Genomic DNA, 17,452 nt, shown 5'->3' on the forward strand with positions numbered 1-17,452 from the left:
TTACTGAAAAGACTTTGGGTGTGGGCAAGGAATGCTGTGCAGTAGGGTTACAGCCCTAATTTTTGATTAGTAGAGCTTGCCCTGTTTAAGGCTGATGCATTACTAGATCAACCTGTTCTCATAATATTGTTCTCATCATTTTCACTTTTGGCACACCCTGTTCTTGTCCAGATGCTGAAACCATATCTTATTTGAATGATCTAGTGTTGCCTTATACTTGACTAAACTGTTGGAAGGGATTTGGATGAATGATAATTGTTTGCTTTCAAATCACTTTTTTTATGTGGCTGAAAATGGTGTATGACTTTAACGGGTTACATGACGCACACCAATGGTGCACCCTGTGGGAGCTTGTTGTTGGGTTTAGATATTGGAAATTATAGAAGAGATCAATAAAAATTATTCTGTGGTTGACTCTTTGTGTGTATTATTTACTACTATGCAGCTATGTTATTAAGGGAGCCTCTGTTTGTACTAGTTGATGTGTAATGTCCAAGATTTTTCTTTCTAATTTGATCAACATTAGGGCATTGCATCAATGCAAGTCTCTTTTATTGTATTTTGGTTCCATCTTTTTTTATTTGCCCTTTTAAGTTACAATTTTTTATTTTGACAACTAACCAAGTTGCAGCTTAGCTTAGGTTTTGCAAGGTAACTTGGATAACTTCTCAATTCACATACATGTTATCTAAGAAAATGTGGGACAAAGAGCTAGTAATTAAGCTGCTTCTTCTCTTGCTTATTTCTAGACACTTGGAAAAGATGCTTTGCTGGGCATTTCACTAACATTTTCCTCTTAAAAATGTAGAGTGTAAGAAAGTTATTGAGACTTTTCTTCTTCTTCTTTTTTTCTTCCTCTTATTTTTTCAGATTCCTTTATTTCTTCGCCTGTATCTCTCATTCAGTCTCCTCAAGGCAAGTGTATAGTTCTTCTATGATGCTCGCCTGCTTCTCTACCTCTTTTCTCCATGCTCTTCTGTCATCTCTGTTCTAGTAATTATGCCGCTGAGCTGTTGCTATGATGCTCTCCATCCCACACGCCAGTGACCCTCTCCTCTAACCCAGGCTAGATGCTCTCAGTGGAGCTCCATTAGGAGTACATGAAAAGAAGCTACTAGTTCTTTAATGGAAACCAAATGAATTATATTGAATGGTTCTTTCTGAATCGAGAAGCCAGTCTGTTTCTGTGAAATCCATGCCATGGTCTAGAATAGAAAATCTTTAAAAAAAATATGTACTCACATATCTTATTAAAAATATATTTCTCCATATACTTATATACACCTACACGCCTCTTAACTATGTATTTGCAGTTTAACTGCCCTTACACAATCATGCATGTTGGAATTAACAGCCGAGTTCCACCTACATTCAACAGTTCCTGATGAATGCAGGCCTTTGACTTTTGCTTGGAAATATTTAAAGCACACTTTTGAAAACAGATCATGCATGTTTGCTGATCTTCTGATGTTTTATTAAATATGTTGTGAACCAGGCATCTGTCAATAATGTAAGAAGATATGCTTCCCCAGGCTACAGTAGTTTTAAAATGTTAAACTGTACCATCAGCTTTCATTATTGACCTGCCCTTTAAACAGAATTTAGCTAGTTTTCCTTTTCATTTTATCTACACCCCACTTCTGACGTGGTTCGCATTTAAAATTAGAAAATCTCAGTCCCCACAGATGCTAGAAATTCAATCATCTGCAGTCTACACTAACTGCTAACATGATTTAGGTCAACATTACTGTCAGTCCAGCTTAATCCCAAGATTGCCACCTTATTTTAAGATAGCAGAAAAGTTCAAGTTCACTTTGTGAGAGTGGAATTCTAAAAATGGATCACGTTGATGTCCCTGAGGATTCTTGTCCTTGATGTTCTCACCCCCACCCCAGAAAAAGCCATGTTTGGAGCTACAACCCTAACACATCCTAGAGGTAGAGTGACACTGGGGAGAGATCAAGTAACAGGATGCCTGCTTGAGGTTATACCCTATGGCTGCTGCTACCAACTCTTCACCTGCTTTTCAAAATTTTGCATGTTGTCTCTTACCACAAAGTAAGAGGGCATTCAAAAGTCTTAGTCTCTGTTTTGTTTATTTATTTTGTATGTTTATTTTTGCTGTCTATTTGCGTTCTGGATTTTGATTATTGTTAGCAGAATTGGGAGACATTAAGATGTCCCTCACCTTACACTGAAAATTGTTTAGAGCATCTACAGCTCTGTATAAAAACCTAATAAGCTGCCTTGCTGTCTCTTAGATGTATAGGTGCTACACACCAATAGGCCGCATTACATTTACATTTAGTCATTTAGCAGACGCTTTTGTCCAAAGCGACTTACAAATGAGGTAAACAATATAAGTAATTAGGTCAACACAAGAACCGCAATACATAAGTGCACTGGAAATAGTCTCATCAAGTCTAACGCAGTATGCATAGCCAAGGTTTAGTTTTCCCACAGAAGTTTAGGGGCATTAAGCTCTTGTTTCAATTCAACAAGTTTCTCTCTTATAGGGCTGCGTAATTAAACTATATATAAAATGATGTTGATAAAGATTCTGTATATGGATGCTCAAATCAGGATTTTTGGGGCTGATCACTATATCGTCAGATACACAGTCTTTAAAGACACACATATTTGTTATGTCTCACCATTTTAATCTGTTTTTAAAAACAAAGTATTATTGAGGGAATGGTCTGCTCATTTTCAATGTTGAAGTATATTGCTACCTTAAAGGTGACATAGAATGATTGAACGGAGTATTTATCCTTGTTCTGTGGTGTGACATGTAGACAAAAAAAAATGTTGTTTGGGTCTGTAATGCCTTAGAAGCTTCCTAAAAACCTCTCTCAGATAGCTCTATTAGGGTGGGGGATTTTAAACAAGTAGTTTTGCACCTATCTGGCTCCCCCTACTGGCTTAACTTGCAATCTCATTACTGATTGGCTGACTTTGCTGCCACTCAAAAAATGTAGCCAATTATTTTAAAGTGGAGGGGCAGTTAGATGCCTGTGATGTCATAAGCATCAGTTTTTCAGATTGGGCTGTTTTCTGGCTGACATTTCTAAAAGAGGAATTTCTATGAGATTGAGATGTTTAACTTGTCTTGCACTTTTTGTATGTTTATTTGAATGTGGGTAGACTACCATTATTCAACAAAGACAAGTTAAAAATGTTTTTTCAGTCTCTGTCCCCTTTAACTAAGAATTGTTGATACATCCCTCTATCATCTGTGTGCGTGCACGTAAGCGCTGGAGCATGTTGCGACGCTTCGATAGCATTTAGCTTAGCCCCATTCATTCAATGGTACCATTTAGAGATAAAGTTAGAAGTGACCAAACACATCAACGTTTTTCCTATTTAAGACGAGTAGTTATACGAGCAAGTTTGGTGGTACAAAATAAAACGTAGCGCTTTTCTAAGTGGATTTAAAAGAGGAGCTACATTTTATGGCGTAATAGCACTTTTGGGAGTACTTCGACTTGGCGCAGTAACACCCTCCCTCTCCCATTATGAGAGGGAGAAGGGGAGCGGACTTTTCAGGCGAGTCTATTACGCCTGAAAGTGCTATTACGCCATAAAATATAGTTCCTCTTTTAAATCCGCTTAGAAAAGCGATACGTTTTATTTTGTACCATTTTGTACTGTTTATTTATTTGGCAGGCAATGTGCGATTTGCCATAAAATGTGATCTGATCCTCATCTAGGTCACAACAATAGACAAACACAATGTGCATAAGGTGACAACACACAAATAATTCTAGTTTCTTGTGTCTTTTTTGAGGACCCCCATTAAACATACATAGTGCTGGAGAAAAAGTGAACCCTTGGATTTAACCTCATTTGGCAGCAAAAAATTCAAGCAAGCGCTTTCAGTAGTTCTGAATCAGACCTGCGCATCGTTCAGAAGCAATTTTTGCTCATTCCCCTTTACATAACCGCTTTAACTCAGACACATTGTAGGATGTGTGGTGTGAACCGCTCTCTTGAGGTCATTCCACAGGTTAAGGTCTGGGCTTTGACTAGGCCACTCCAAATGGCGCATTTTGTTTTTCTTAAGCCAGTCTGTAGTGGATTTACTACAATGCTTAAGGTCATTGTCCTGTTGCATCAACTAACTTCTACTGAGCTTCAACTGGTGGACAGCCACCCTGACATTATCCTGTAGGAATTTTTTTTTTAACGTAATAATTCATTTTACCCTCGATGATGGCAAGTGGTCCAGGCCATGAGGCAGCAAAGCAAGCCCAAATCATGATGTTCCCTCCACCATACTTCACTGTTGGGATGATGTTTTGATGTTGGTAAGCTGTGCCCATTTTGCGCCATAACATTTTCCCCAAAAAATTCAACTTTTGTTTCATCAATCCATAACATATTTTCCCAGTAGCACTGGGGTTTGCCAAGGTGCTCTTTTGCAAACTTCAGGCTCACAGCAATGTTTTTCGGGAGAGCAGCGGCTTCCTCCGTGGTGTACTGTCATAGACACCGTGCCTGTTCAAAGACTTGCGTATGGTAGACTCAGGAACAGAGCTGTGTTCCAATGATATCTTCAAGCCTTTAGCTGTAACTCGTGGGTTCTTCTTTACTTCATTGAGTATTCTGCATGGTGTCTTATGAGTCATCTTGACTGTGCGCCCACTTCTAGGAAGGGTAGCTACAGTATTTAACTGTCTCCATTTATAGACAATTTGTCTAAGTGTAGACTGATGGAGGTCTAAACATTTTGAGATTGTTTTGTATCCCTTTTCAGCCTTATGGAGTGCAACATCTCTTGATCAGATATCTTTATAAGAGCATGGTTCAGAAGAGCTGATGCTTCTTATGGACAGCAATCTTGAAATGTGTGAGTGTCTTAATATCAGTCAAAGTTGCACTAAACCACGCATTTAAACTCATTTTATTAATTGGACTCCAGTTTGCCAGCTTCTGACAAAAAAGCTTTCAATAATCAGTCCATGGGCTCATTTGCATTTTCCTCCATCGCTGTGGGTGTTTGGTGGGTGTTTCCAAAGAAGACGCAAGAAACTGGAATTGCGTAAGTTTTTCATATTTATACGCACACTTGAACTTCTTACGAAAACTTTCCGCCTAATTCACAACACGTGTGTATGCACATGAGTTTGTTCTTATAGGTGTTCGTACGTTAGTGAATTTGGAATGTTCTACATAAGCAGCCACATGCATTAGGTTGGTAATTTGCATAAAACAAGCCCAAACCTGCTCCATATAAAGGTTTTCCGCAGCGCTAGTCCACAGAAAACTTTAGAGCAGTTTGTCATAGAAGCAAAAGAGCTCGAAAAGAAATCCATGATCCTATTTATTATCGGTAAAGTTCAGTTTTGATTTGCATTTTTTATTTGGGAGGTTTTGTTGTTGCTGGAGGAAGCCAGTGCTGTCCAGTGACCGGAGTAATGGTAAAGAAGTATTGGATGCCCTAACAAATATATAATATAAAGTAATAATATAATAATATAAAATATAATCATATACATTTTATATATCAACATTATTATAAACATTATAATTATAGCTTAGTATTTGATTATAGTGTACGTCATTATTGCGTATGGTTTTACGTTTTCTTGAATTTTTGCGTACATTTAGAATACATTTTGATACAAACGTTTTTGTTGAATCATGATTTGCTCGTTAAAACATCCGTACGCACAACTCACACACAAATTTGTGCATACGCATGGTTAGTGAATGAGACCCAATGTGTGGTTGGAGCCATGGGTTTGTGTCATGGCTTTTAGCTGAGATCATGTTCATACAGGGTGACAATAAGCAACCAAACTTTGATGCTGGTTATCTCAGAATTAGATTTAGACACTTAGACACTTTTGTGTTCATTTCTTACGAAGAATTTTCCGTTTTTGAAAGATATATTCATGAAATAGTTACTTTTAAATATGTGTCATGTGTATTAATATTTACTGCCAGGTAAACCTTGCAAAAGATTAAATGAAATAATCACAATGTGTAAAATAATTTAATGAACAAACAAAAAATAATGAGAATTACATATCAAAGCAATAAAACAGACAATTAATCGTCATAATCGTCTTAATTTATGAGACAATAAACTTTCAGACAAATTTCATAATCGTGACAGCCCTTATTTTAAGACTGTAGCCTAGTTTTCACAGGCAGGGCCACATATTTTAAAATGCACCTGTTTTATCAGGAATCAGTCATTGTCTAGATCAGGGATGGGTAATTGGGAAATTGGATTTACGTTTTGGCTACTGCGTATGTGCACAGGCAAGCGCATATGTCCCCTAAAATCATTAGTTTAATCACGAGTTAAATAAAATCTTTATTAATTTGTATAAATAATCAAATCATAAAAACACATTAATTGTTGTACATTGATTTCTCTCGATAAAGAATAAAATTGGTAAGGCATGTAAAATTGGTGAGTGTGGAATAATAATCTAGCCCCTTGGTACAAAGGATAAAAAAGCTGGTTCTCAGTCACTCATTCCTGGTCTAAGTACATCATAGGCTATCTGCATTATATAATAACATACTGTGATAAATATTGTTACAGATCAATATGGTAGACACTATTGTGATAATATTTTTTGCCATTTCCCTCAGCACTGTTCTTTGATATACCCATGTAAATTTTCATCATCTTTAACACATTTATTTTACATCTCACACATTGCTCAGAGTGCATGTTTTGCTGGTTTAAAATTTGGTCAAAAGTTCTTTTCAGGCAGCATTGTGCTACTTATGTTTTGGAACATCCCTACGATCCCCTAAAGGATTCCATAATACCCCACAGTTTGGTTTGGGTCAGATCGGGTCAGCTCATCTCACTTTTCCATCAAGTTTGTAACACTTCGGAGTGGGAGGGATTATAGGCGTGTCGTTAGATTTGCGCTGCCCAACTGTGACATACGTGCGTCGTTGTACATTCCCATACATTCATTTATTTCTCAGTCTGCCAAAGAATTAAAATTGACAACCACAAATAGATGTTTGCACATTGCGTTTATCACTACCTCTGTCTCATATGACAGTTTCTGTACAAACACCCGTGGCTTCGGTCGACACGCTCCACTGAGCCTCATTTAAGTTGCATTTACGCATATATGCGGACGTTTCGCATCGCGAATGTGCCGCAGCAAACTGGAAGTCTGGAAAAAAACTTGTTATGGGGTTCCTGATTCACAACCTGTGGATGTTTTTCATCGCTAAAAGGGAGTTTGGGAACTTACAGCAAAGCACAAATGACCACATGTTTACGCGAAACAGCGCAAGCTAGAACTAAGGTAAAGCTAATCTATTACATTATAGTGATGACCCTGGTAGTGACAATTCTCTCAGACCAATTAGTGATCTACAGTGTTTTCGCGACACATTTTGGTATCAGCTCGGGTCGCTTGGAACCCTGACGAGGTGGTACAAAAAAAGTTACTCTTGTACTACGTATTGCACCCAGTGGAAAAGCTCCCAAAAGTAAGCTGACCCAAACCGTGGGGTACTATGCAATGGAAAGGCGCCATTTGTGTGTTTTCGTCCTGCATTCACAGTTCTCCAGAGTTTTCAACCTTTAGTTTTCAACTAAATTGCAGACCCAGTTTTAGTTTGAAAACTCTGGTTGTGTTTCGGTGCAGATGGACTAAAGGGGGTCGCACAGCGGACACACAGCGGACGCGCAGCTCAGCGCCGTGCCGTTCTAAAAAAATTAACACATTGTTTTCTATGAGTGTACGCACACCGGCACCGACAGGTGGCGCCTGTCCGTGGCACCCAGCTATGACTCAGGAAGTTGCTCAAATCCCTCTCACGTCACAAAGTGCCACTTATATAGTTTAACATTAAATAACATCATATTTGTCCCAAATCATTAATTCCGTCTTTTTACCAGTAAGACATCATTCACACATCAGTATCAAAATACCGGTAAATTCTGTGAGAAAGCGGAAGTTACCTGTGGCGCGCAGCGATCTCAGTGTTGCATTTGTAAACAATCCTCGTCGTTCATAATCACAGTCCGTATTTTTTTGTCTTCACGTCTGTGGTAAACTCTGACAGTCGCGAAGTTGCTTGTGACCAAACAACATTGCATTAGGCGACATCAAACCGAAAAATGCGTCTTAACAACAGTACTGTTTGCATATTAGGCTTCACAGAGGGCGTGCTGAGGACGTCAGAAATTCGGCAAGTAGATGGTAAGCTGTTTTAAACAACTTTGGTGAAGAAATGTGGACGTAAACTTCAGGTATGCTCGACTTTCAAGCAGCGTGTGTGTGGACACGTCTGTAAACAGTGCGGGGCTAAACGCGTAATCTGTATTAAAACGTTATAATTGGCCCGAAGCTGTCAGCGCAGTCTGACGTCGTCCATTCTAAATGCCGGTATTCTATATTTTTGTGTTCACACACAGTGCTTACCGGTAAATTACTGGTAATCTTACAACCTCTCTTTCTGGTAAATTGGCAGCACTGACTTACCGGAAAGGTTCTGTTCACACATGACCTTTTAATTGCAATTTACCAGTAAATTACCAGTAAAGACTGTATGTGTGAAAGGGACTATTGGCTGCTAACGTATATTTTGCATTTTGAAGTAGACACTATCTGACTAAGCTTGCACTATTTTTATGTGCACTTCCGGTTTATAATACCTCCGAGTTGTCCTAGACGCGACTCAACGCAGCGCTGAGCTGCGCGTCTGGTGTGCGACCCCCTTAAGTTTTACTTCATAGCCACACTACAGGACTGCATCTCTAAACTTCATACACTGTCAAAATTTTATCGGAGGTAAAATTCGATCGTAATGGTCATGATCACAGTTTTACCCATTCCCTAAACCTGACAGAAACCCGTGGCGCCAACCACACACTAACAGAGGAGGGGTTGATTAAGGAAATCTACACACACACACACACGCCCGCGTGAGAGAGTTCGGGTTTTCTCAGGTCCATTCGGCAAAACGCATTCATTTTAAATTACCTGAAACTCGATGCTGCTATTATTATACCCGACCCGCGTCCCAGGCACACGTGAAACTTTTAGACCCAAACCCGCTCGGGTCTCGGGTTGGACTTCGGGTTTTTGGATCTAAGGGGACCGTGAAGACCTCAAGTCCATACAGCTTTCAAACTATACTCAAATGCAGATACGTGCGGATAAGGAATGCCTTGATCAGGATTTTTGCAGCCGATACCAAATACTGATTTCTTGTCGCCTGGATCTGCTAATACCAATGCACAATACTTATTCTTCAAGTTAATATGTAAACTCTTTGATGACTGTAACTGTTAACTATTTATCTAGATAAAGTAATACCACAGATGCTGCCTTTATTATAAAATTAAATCAGGTATATTATTGTTTTATTAGAGAATCAAATAAATAAGCACAACTAATATTCATTCTACAAAGAGCAATTTAATATGCCTTTTAAAAGGGCTTATGTCTGTTTAAAGTACTGCATTTCGTTTTCAGTTTATTAAATAAATGCATTAGTATGCAAAAAAATCTTCAGTCAGGGTGCAGAGAGTGTTTTTTTTCTCTTTAATATTATTGACAAATGAATTGGGTTATTGTAGCTTTAAGACGTGAGTGGGATCTTTGCTCTGTACATGTGCTGAATGACAGGCTGTGTCTGTGCGCATGCATTGGGTTTACGCGCCACGGACAAGAGCAGCTTCAAGAAAAAAAGTTTAAACTGTCAAAACCTTAAATCGCATACAAATAACACACTTTCGGCATGAAGATGCAAAGTCTTTGATCGATATATCTATGTTTTATACACTGTTTAATGGGGATGTGAAGGCGCATCGCGCTGCATGTTAGAACTGGAGGGCCCTCATAGAAAATACACATTATCTTTATAAAGGGCAAGGAAAGAAATCCAAATTTGCAGGTGCACATAGGCAACAGGTTGTAAAAAATGATTGCACTACATAAAATGGCCTCAAATTGCACCCGCATTCAGGAACCCTATGACAAAAGTAATTAAAAGATTGGTTCTTAAGATCTGAGTACCGATCGAGTCATTTAATGTGATGATCGACCGATACCGATGTACAGACGATCAATAGGAGCATCCCTAGTGCGGATGGCCGTGTATGACACATACCCAGTACAAATGATTTCTTATAAAAATGATTACTCTACCAGGTCAGCACTGAGTCGCGTCATTTATAGGACATTCCAAATCTTAAGTTACATCAGCTGTCACGCAGTGGCATTAAAGGAGAGCGTGCGCTGTGGCTTAAACTGTCCCTGCTTTGTGTAAATCTGAAAGCATCACAATGTGGACTTTTTTGGTTGTTTGCACCAAAATACTTCATTCTGTGTAACTGGAACCTGTTGTACACAAACGTGGACAATTACAATCCTTCATGTTCAAAGAAAAATATTTGGTTATTATATTTATTTGGTTCTTCCTAACCCCAAATAACTGGAAGAAATCTAAAATGCGAGCCAAACCAAAGCTCGGGTCTTAGGAGGTTAATCTTGCATACCCCAGTTTAACGCTGATGTAAAAACTGACACAAGACCTCATGTTGGCAAATGTTTTAATATTTTAACTATAAACTGAAAATGTGGTGAAACTTTTGTTGACTCTGAATGCTGCTCATAATCCTCACAGAGCACCATTCAAACAGATGAACATTAAATTACATGATATTTGTACCAAATCATTGTTAATGTTCACCCTACACTCTAAGAACGGATGTGTACATTTTTAACACATCTTTTGTTATCCTTTTAACACATTATGTGTAATTCTGTGTTAAAATAAAACGATAATTGTATTAATAACAGTAAAAAGTTGTATTAACAGTAACACAAAATTTGTTGTTTCTATAATGACACTGAGATGTGTGGATTCTGGGACAACACATGTAGTGTGTATTCCTAAACTAACACTGGTGTGTTGTTTTTTAACAAATTCATTCCAAGAGTGTAGGCTGCAATAAACATTGATCTGTTTGGGATGGAAGAGAAGAATAGTGCATTAATGGCCCCAATTAGAGTGTAATTAAAAAAAAATTTTGAAATGGGATTTTATACTGAACTTATTGCAGTATTCCACGGTATTAATATGTTGTTTATGTACTCAATAAAAAAAATGCAGGTAAACATATCACCAAATACGATATGGTTTTGGTGAACATTTTTAACAGTGGATGAGAAAGCTTCCTGTATTGCCCCCGCATCACATTATATAAGCAGCATTATATAATACTTTATATAATATTTTATTTTCATGAACAACACACATGCAGATGTCATCTACACATTAATGTACACATATTGTGCTTTAATGTTCACTCGGCTCTGTACTGTTGCGGCAGAATCAAAAAAGAACTTGAAAAATGAGTTAAATAACGCAGAATAAAACGCGACAGAGCAGAAACCATTGCCATTTCATGAGATTTAAAGGGGACTAAAACAATCACAAATTTGTGTACAGATTGTGGAATAAGGCACTGTTTTTTAGGGGGCAGGACAAAAATTTGGGGGCACTAAATCCCGCCTAAAATGGGCCTAGTGACATCACAGCGTATTAGTTATCCTTGATGGGATGCAGCAGGCTATAGCTTTTTAACAACCTTAACAACCACTTTAAATGGTGGTTCAAGTTCATTAACACTGCATATGAAAAGGTGTGTTAATGCAGCTCATCTAGACTAGCAGAGAGCAAGGGGGGAAAGAGGGAGAGAGATAGAGAGCACAATGATACTGAAATTACAGTCTAAGAGAAAAACGTAAATTTTGTTCCATAATTGAAGCTTCGCGTCGTGCCGCATTACCACCTTGGGTGTGAATTATTTTCTTATAATTTAACGGCCCGTCGTCAATTATTCCTTTCATATATGCTACCATTATGATCGCAGTCATAATAAATATAAATCTTTAATATATTTGGAGTTGTATGAAAGCTTTGGAAAAGATGACACAGAATGTGAAAAGTACACATTTTTTAACTAATGCAACAAATATTGTTAAATCAAATTCTACTAATAGACATGACAATAGACCAAAAAAAACACAATATTAATGTTGCTATCTTTTTAAAGTTATAATAACAGCTTCAAAATGGCTTTTTTGTAGTTCTGTTAAGGGTATTGAGTGGTACATTTGTATGTTTGTCTGTTTTTGTTTGTTTGTTTTTTAAGGATGTAGTTTTTTCAAATATCCCAATTCATCTGTTTTGTACAACAATGAATTTGCTCTATAGGAATGATACATTAAGAAATCATCGTTTACTTGTGTGTCATTAAGATTCTTCTGTGGTATCAGCACATTTTCAAGCTGGCATGCAGGCATTGAACTCCATCCATAAGTATTTAGCCTGTGCAGTGCATGCATGAATGCTTAAGCTTCAATTAAATTGATGCAAGCAGCTAAGCATCTTGGGAATGCTCCATAAAGTACTTAAGTAGCAATGATTGCTAAAGTTTATGGGACCAATTTACTAAATTTAAATTTTCTTCAAACTTCAAATATGGTTCCTTGCTTTAGCATATCTGAGTTAAGGTAGAGTGTGCCTTTATCTTGATTTCCAACCATCCTTTTCCTCCTCTCTCCTGCTGCATGATGGGTGCAGAAATAAAAGTGGTACTGGGCTCTGACAAGTCTGCAGAGAATTTGGCCACCTCTCTTCACTTTTCTCCTCCGCAAAGTTTCTTTTCTCCAGTTGGGCCACCTGAAGGTAACATAGGTCATACTTTTAAAGAGAAAAAGGAACATCTTGAATGTTTTGGATCTCAAAATCAAGACTCATCGCCTATAAAGACATCCCCAGTGTCTGAGAGAATCAAAGCACTTGAAGCTCTAGCTGCCAAGCAGAAAGATACTGATAGGAATAATGGTGGGTTTCCGCATTTTAAAGAGCGGCACTATGAGAAGTCTGATACAGTATTACATGGAATTTCCTCCCGTTTGTCCTTTCAAAAAAAGACATCGTCAACTGAGCAGGATTCACCAGAATCACCTTTTGAGGTGCTTGGTGAGGTTAAGTGTGGAAATGACTTTGAGGACACTGCTGACTGGATGAAAGCGCACTTGCCTCCAGCGCCAGATTTCAATGCTGGAAATTCTGATCTTGAAGAAGGGAAGGATTCTCCTTTGGTACTGGAAAGTCCATGCAAAGTGCTGAAGCCAAGCAAAGTTGAGACACCTCAAGATCCTGAAACTTTCGCAGTAGTTCCTGATCAGTTCATGGACCGTCCTACCAATGTGGCTGAAATAAATGATGGTGAAAAGAAACAACCAGAAGAGGGGAGTGTTGAAGAAGAATCAGAATTTGACCTAAGCTTTTTACCTACAGCTTATATGTGGGACAGGCAAGAGAAACCAAATGTGGAGACTCAATATTATCAAATATTCCTTGAAAATGAAGGGCTTAATGCCTCCCCTGCACCTCCTGTAGAATTTGAGTCTCCATCACCCCCTGCTACTCAACAAACAGAGACTAGTTCTATGCAACATATCAGTACTTCAAAGGGAAACTTGGAACCTGCTGAATTCTTAGAGGTAGACAGCTCTGGGGAGTCAGATGATACAGTGATTGAGGAAGCTGGGAGCGTCCCAGCTAAAGGAAACAATTCCCTTGAAACTGAACTACATACGAAGGTGACCAAAATGCCAAATCAGGAAAAAACTATTCAGGTTCCAATTATTAATGTAATTGAGACAGAGGAACAGGTTCTCAGTGATGATGATGAAGAAGAACAGCAAGAGTTAGAAATAACGGAGGAGGACCTTAACTATAAGAGTATGCAAGGTGAGGACCAAGAGTCAACAACCCAGCATTCAGATGTCCCAGAACACATATCTGTAGAAACGGACCCAAAAATTTCTACTAAGACTGACTCGGATGAAGAATATCCTTCCAAGCATATGATGATTGAAGATGATCATGAAAAAATTTCTACTAAGACTGACTCGGATGAAGAATATCCTTCCAAGCATATGATGATTGAAGATGATCATGAAAAAATTTCTTGTATAACTGACTCTGATGCGGAATATTCTTCCAAGCATATGATGATTGAAGATGATCATGAAAAAATTTCTACTAAGACTGACTCGGATGCAGAATATTCTTCCAAGCAAATGATGATTGAAGATGATCATGAAAAAAATTATAGTATGACTGATTCGGATGCGGAATATTCTTCCAAGCAAATGATGATTGAAGGTGATCATGAAAAAATTTCTACTAAGACTGACTCGGATGCAGGATATCCTTCCAAGCATATGATGGTTGAAGATGATCATGAAAAAAATTATGGTATGACTGACTCTGATGCGGAATATTCTTCCAAGCATATGATGATTGAAGATGATCATGAAAAAATTTCTACTAAGACTGACTCGGAGGCAGAATATTCTTCCAAGCATATGACAATTGGAGATGATCATGAAAAAATTTCTTCTATGACTGACTCGAGTGCAGAATTTTCTTCCAAGCACATGATGATTGAATATGATCATGAAAAAATGTCTTCAATGACCGTTTCGGATGCAGAATATTCTTCTAAGCGAATGAAGAATAAAGATGATCTTGAAACTGGCATTTGCATTCAGTCTTCTGACTCTGGTGGTCTGAATTTAGGCGACTTTGAGGTTCAGCTTCCTAAGTCACAGAATTCTGTGTCCAATGAGTGCCCTATGATGTCATTTTTTGACAAAGAGCCCGAAAAACATGCAGAAATATGTTCTGATAATCCCCTTAATAACAGTTACCCCTTAAATGAGGCCAGTGAAGTAGAGACATACTTAGATCATCATGCTAGTGAGGAACTTGCTTTAAAAGATCAGCTGAATTTAGTTTATTTAGAGAGTAAAACGGAGGAAACTGCACAGTCCAGCTGTCTTGCAGATAGTCAAAACATCAGTACCCTTGTTCAAGAATCATTTGAGGAAAATATTACTGAAGATTACGATGAGACACCCAGTAAACACAATCTGGACTGTGACGTAGTACCAGTGCCCTCTCTATCTGACCCCTCATCTAATATTTCTGACAGCTTTGAGAATGTTGTCACTCTAAGCAAACTCCCTGTTGATGTACAAGAACAGATGTCAGCAGTGAAAATCAGTGAAACTCTGCTCTTGCAGGAGGAGTTGCCAATCCAGTCTGATGACCAACAACTCCCAGTTCAAGAGAACACACCTACACTGTTTCCCTCTTTCCACAATGAGCTGTCTGGCCAAATCGATGAGGTTATTTCTTGTCCTCTGACAAGTGATGTTGTCATAAATGCTACAATAACTAACTCTAAACCTGAAGTTGTGACCCCCAAAGATGTTTTAGATGGATCGGATTCTCCAGAGACCATGAGTGATACAGAGAATGTTGAACCTGAATGTTCAGCAACAGATAGTTTTGTGGAGTTTATGAGGGAGTGTCTTAAGTCAAAGGAGGATGTGGAATCCAAGAGCCACAGTCCAGGATATGTAACTATAGACCAAAATGCTAAATCTGATGTTCCTACAACCTCCCCAGAAATGATCATGGACTTTGAGCAGGAGAGCATTACAATTTCTGCTTTAAAAAAGCTAGGAAGCAGCCAAGAACAGGGAGATGAAAATCCTTCCACAGTGAATACTGACATGAAGCCAAGTAAAGCCGTTCTTCCAATGCATTCCAATCCTGAACATTCAATCACGTCGTCATCATCACTTGAAACTCTTCCAAATGAGTATGCGTCTGAATCCTTACTTCCCAAGGAGGTGGAGGCAATTGACATTTTGGTGGCAGAAGCATACCACCTTGCTGAGCACGTCTTGACAGTAATACTAACCCACCTAACAGGTAACTCTTCTTTCTCTAGGCAAGTAGCTTGCTATCCCTGCACACAAAGGATACACACCAGACCTTACTTACCTCTTTTACTTTAACTCACCATTCACATATTCAGTAGTATGCTCTTTTCAAGGATTGCTGATTGTTATAGGCTGATAAATGTTTGGAGAGGTTTGATCAGAGGTCTCTATAAAGGCTGATCAGAAGACACAAAACTTGTGTTCAACGTCATGCAACACTGTGCAGACCGACAGGCGCATTCACATGACAGCAAAGCTCCACAAGAGTGGTGTGTAAGCATACAGAGCAGTGTGCTCTTGTATTGCTCTTACTGTGATTTTGTCATACTCCTGTCGATCTGCGCAGCTTTGCATGAAGTCATACACGCGTCGCATCCTGACTTGACTACATTCACCAGTCTACAGGACAGTTCTGCAATGCTTAATGTTTGTGCCAAGGTAATCCCACGATGCGAAAAGCACCTTATAGATTTTATGGCCTGTATTCTATTATTCTGTAATTTGACATAAATTAACAATCATTATGACAATATGAAGGGAAGTAATCAATAAGGATTTTTAATTTAATCTTGGTGTATTAAGTACTCATTTTATGTTTATAACATCTGATATGCTTCTCTGAGCCACCTCAGTTTAAAGACACCTTTGATGCTGCTTTGCTTCATCATTTGTATACTTCTTTATGCATTAAAATTAATTAATTGTATTATTATTATTATTTTAAAAATAATACTCGTTTATAATTTAATAATGAACTTATAGCATTGTGCAATTGTTGTGCAAATATATTTTTGGTAGTACCTGCTGCATTTCTTGACAAACCAAGGAGATGTGAATTTGCAGTGGGTTTGGTTTTTAAGTCTTGCACTGAGAATTGACAGAAGCTGTATTTCTTAATATCTGAGCTGTTCCCATCTATGCTTGTGGTTTAAGTTGTTTCTATAAAAGATGGAGTGTAATATGTTGTGCATGTTGCCGGACAATAAATTAACAGCTGTCAGATCATGATACTTTTATTTTAATAACTTTAATGTTTAATAATGTTTTGTTTTTAAAAATAGATAAAAATGATGCCACATGAAAAATATATATAGACACTGTGGTCTGTAAACAGTTTTCAGTATCAGCCAATACTGCTTCCAGTGATTGGGGATTTGCCCTTTACTTTTAGTCTTTACTTATGATTGTCACTTGGTATTTTGAATCTCCATCACTTAACCAGCTTTAGGGGTGTGGCAGTATTCAGTAGGTTTGCCAGAGCAGAGGTCGTATTCACAAAACATTTTATCTTATTACTATTAAAATTCTCCTAAATAGTTCCCTTTAAAACCAACTTATATGTATACTGAATTTGTCGTTATAATTAGTAAAGCGACTAGTTAAGTATTTTCATTATAATGGTTTTCTGTGGGGAAAAGCCTTAAACTGCTCATTGGCATTCATATCTGTGTCGCATATAAATTCATTCTTTCTTCTTCTTAAAATATTCTTTTCATTTTATTCTTGTAATTTTGCCTTAATTTTTTATGTTTTTACTTTAGTCTCATATTTTTATAAGGCACTAATATACTGTCATAATATAATCAAAGTATTGCCAATATTGCCATATTTAAATAAAAATGATTTTTTTTTTGCTG

At 37.9% G+C, this 17,452-nt stretch overlaps 1 protein-coding gene across 3 annotated transcripts in view; it reads left to right on the forward strand.

Annotated features, from left to right (window-relative positions):
• rtn3 (reticulon 3) overlaps positions 1 to 17,452 on the forward strand; it is a 37,716-nt gene that overhangs the window by 8,419 nt on the left and 11,845 nt on the right. The window contains exons 2-3 of one of the 3 annotated variants that reach the window (XM_055196382.2): positions 871 to 915; positions 12,589 to 15,804. The exons of 1 other annotated variant lie outside the window; for it this stretch is intronic. In XM_055196382.2, coding sequence (XP_055052357.2) covers positions 871 to 915; positions 12,589 to 15,804 — 3,261 coding nt within the window. The remainder of the gene's footprint in view (positions 1 to 870; positions 916 to 12,588; positions 15,805 to 17,452) is intronic. One more of the 3 variants, XM_055196388.2, reaches the window with a different exon arrangement.

This window comes from Misgurnus anguillicaudatus, chromosome 21 (assembly GCF_027580225.2).
Source record: "Misgurnus anguillicaudatus chromosome 21, ASM2758022v2, whole genome shotgun sequence".
Lineage (NCBI taxonomy): Eukaryota > Metazoa > Chordata > Actinopteri > Cypriniformes > Cobitidae > Misgurnus > Misgurnus anguillicaudatus.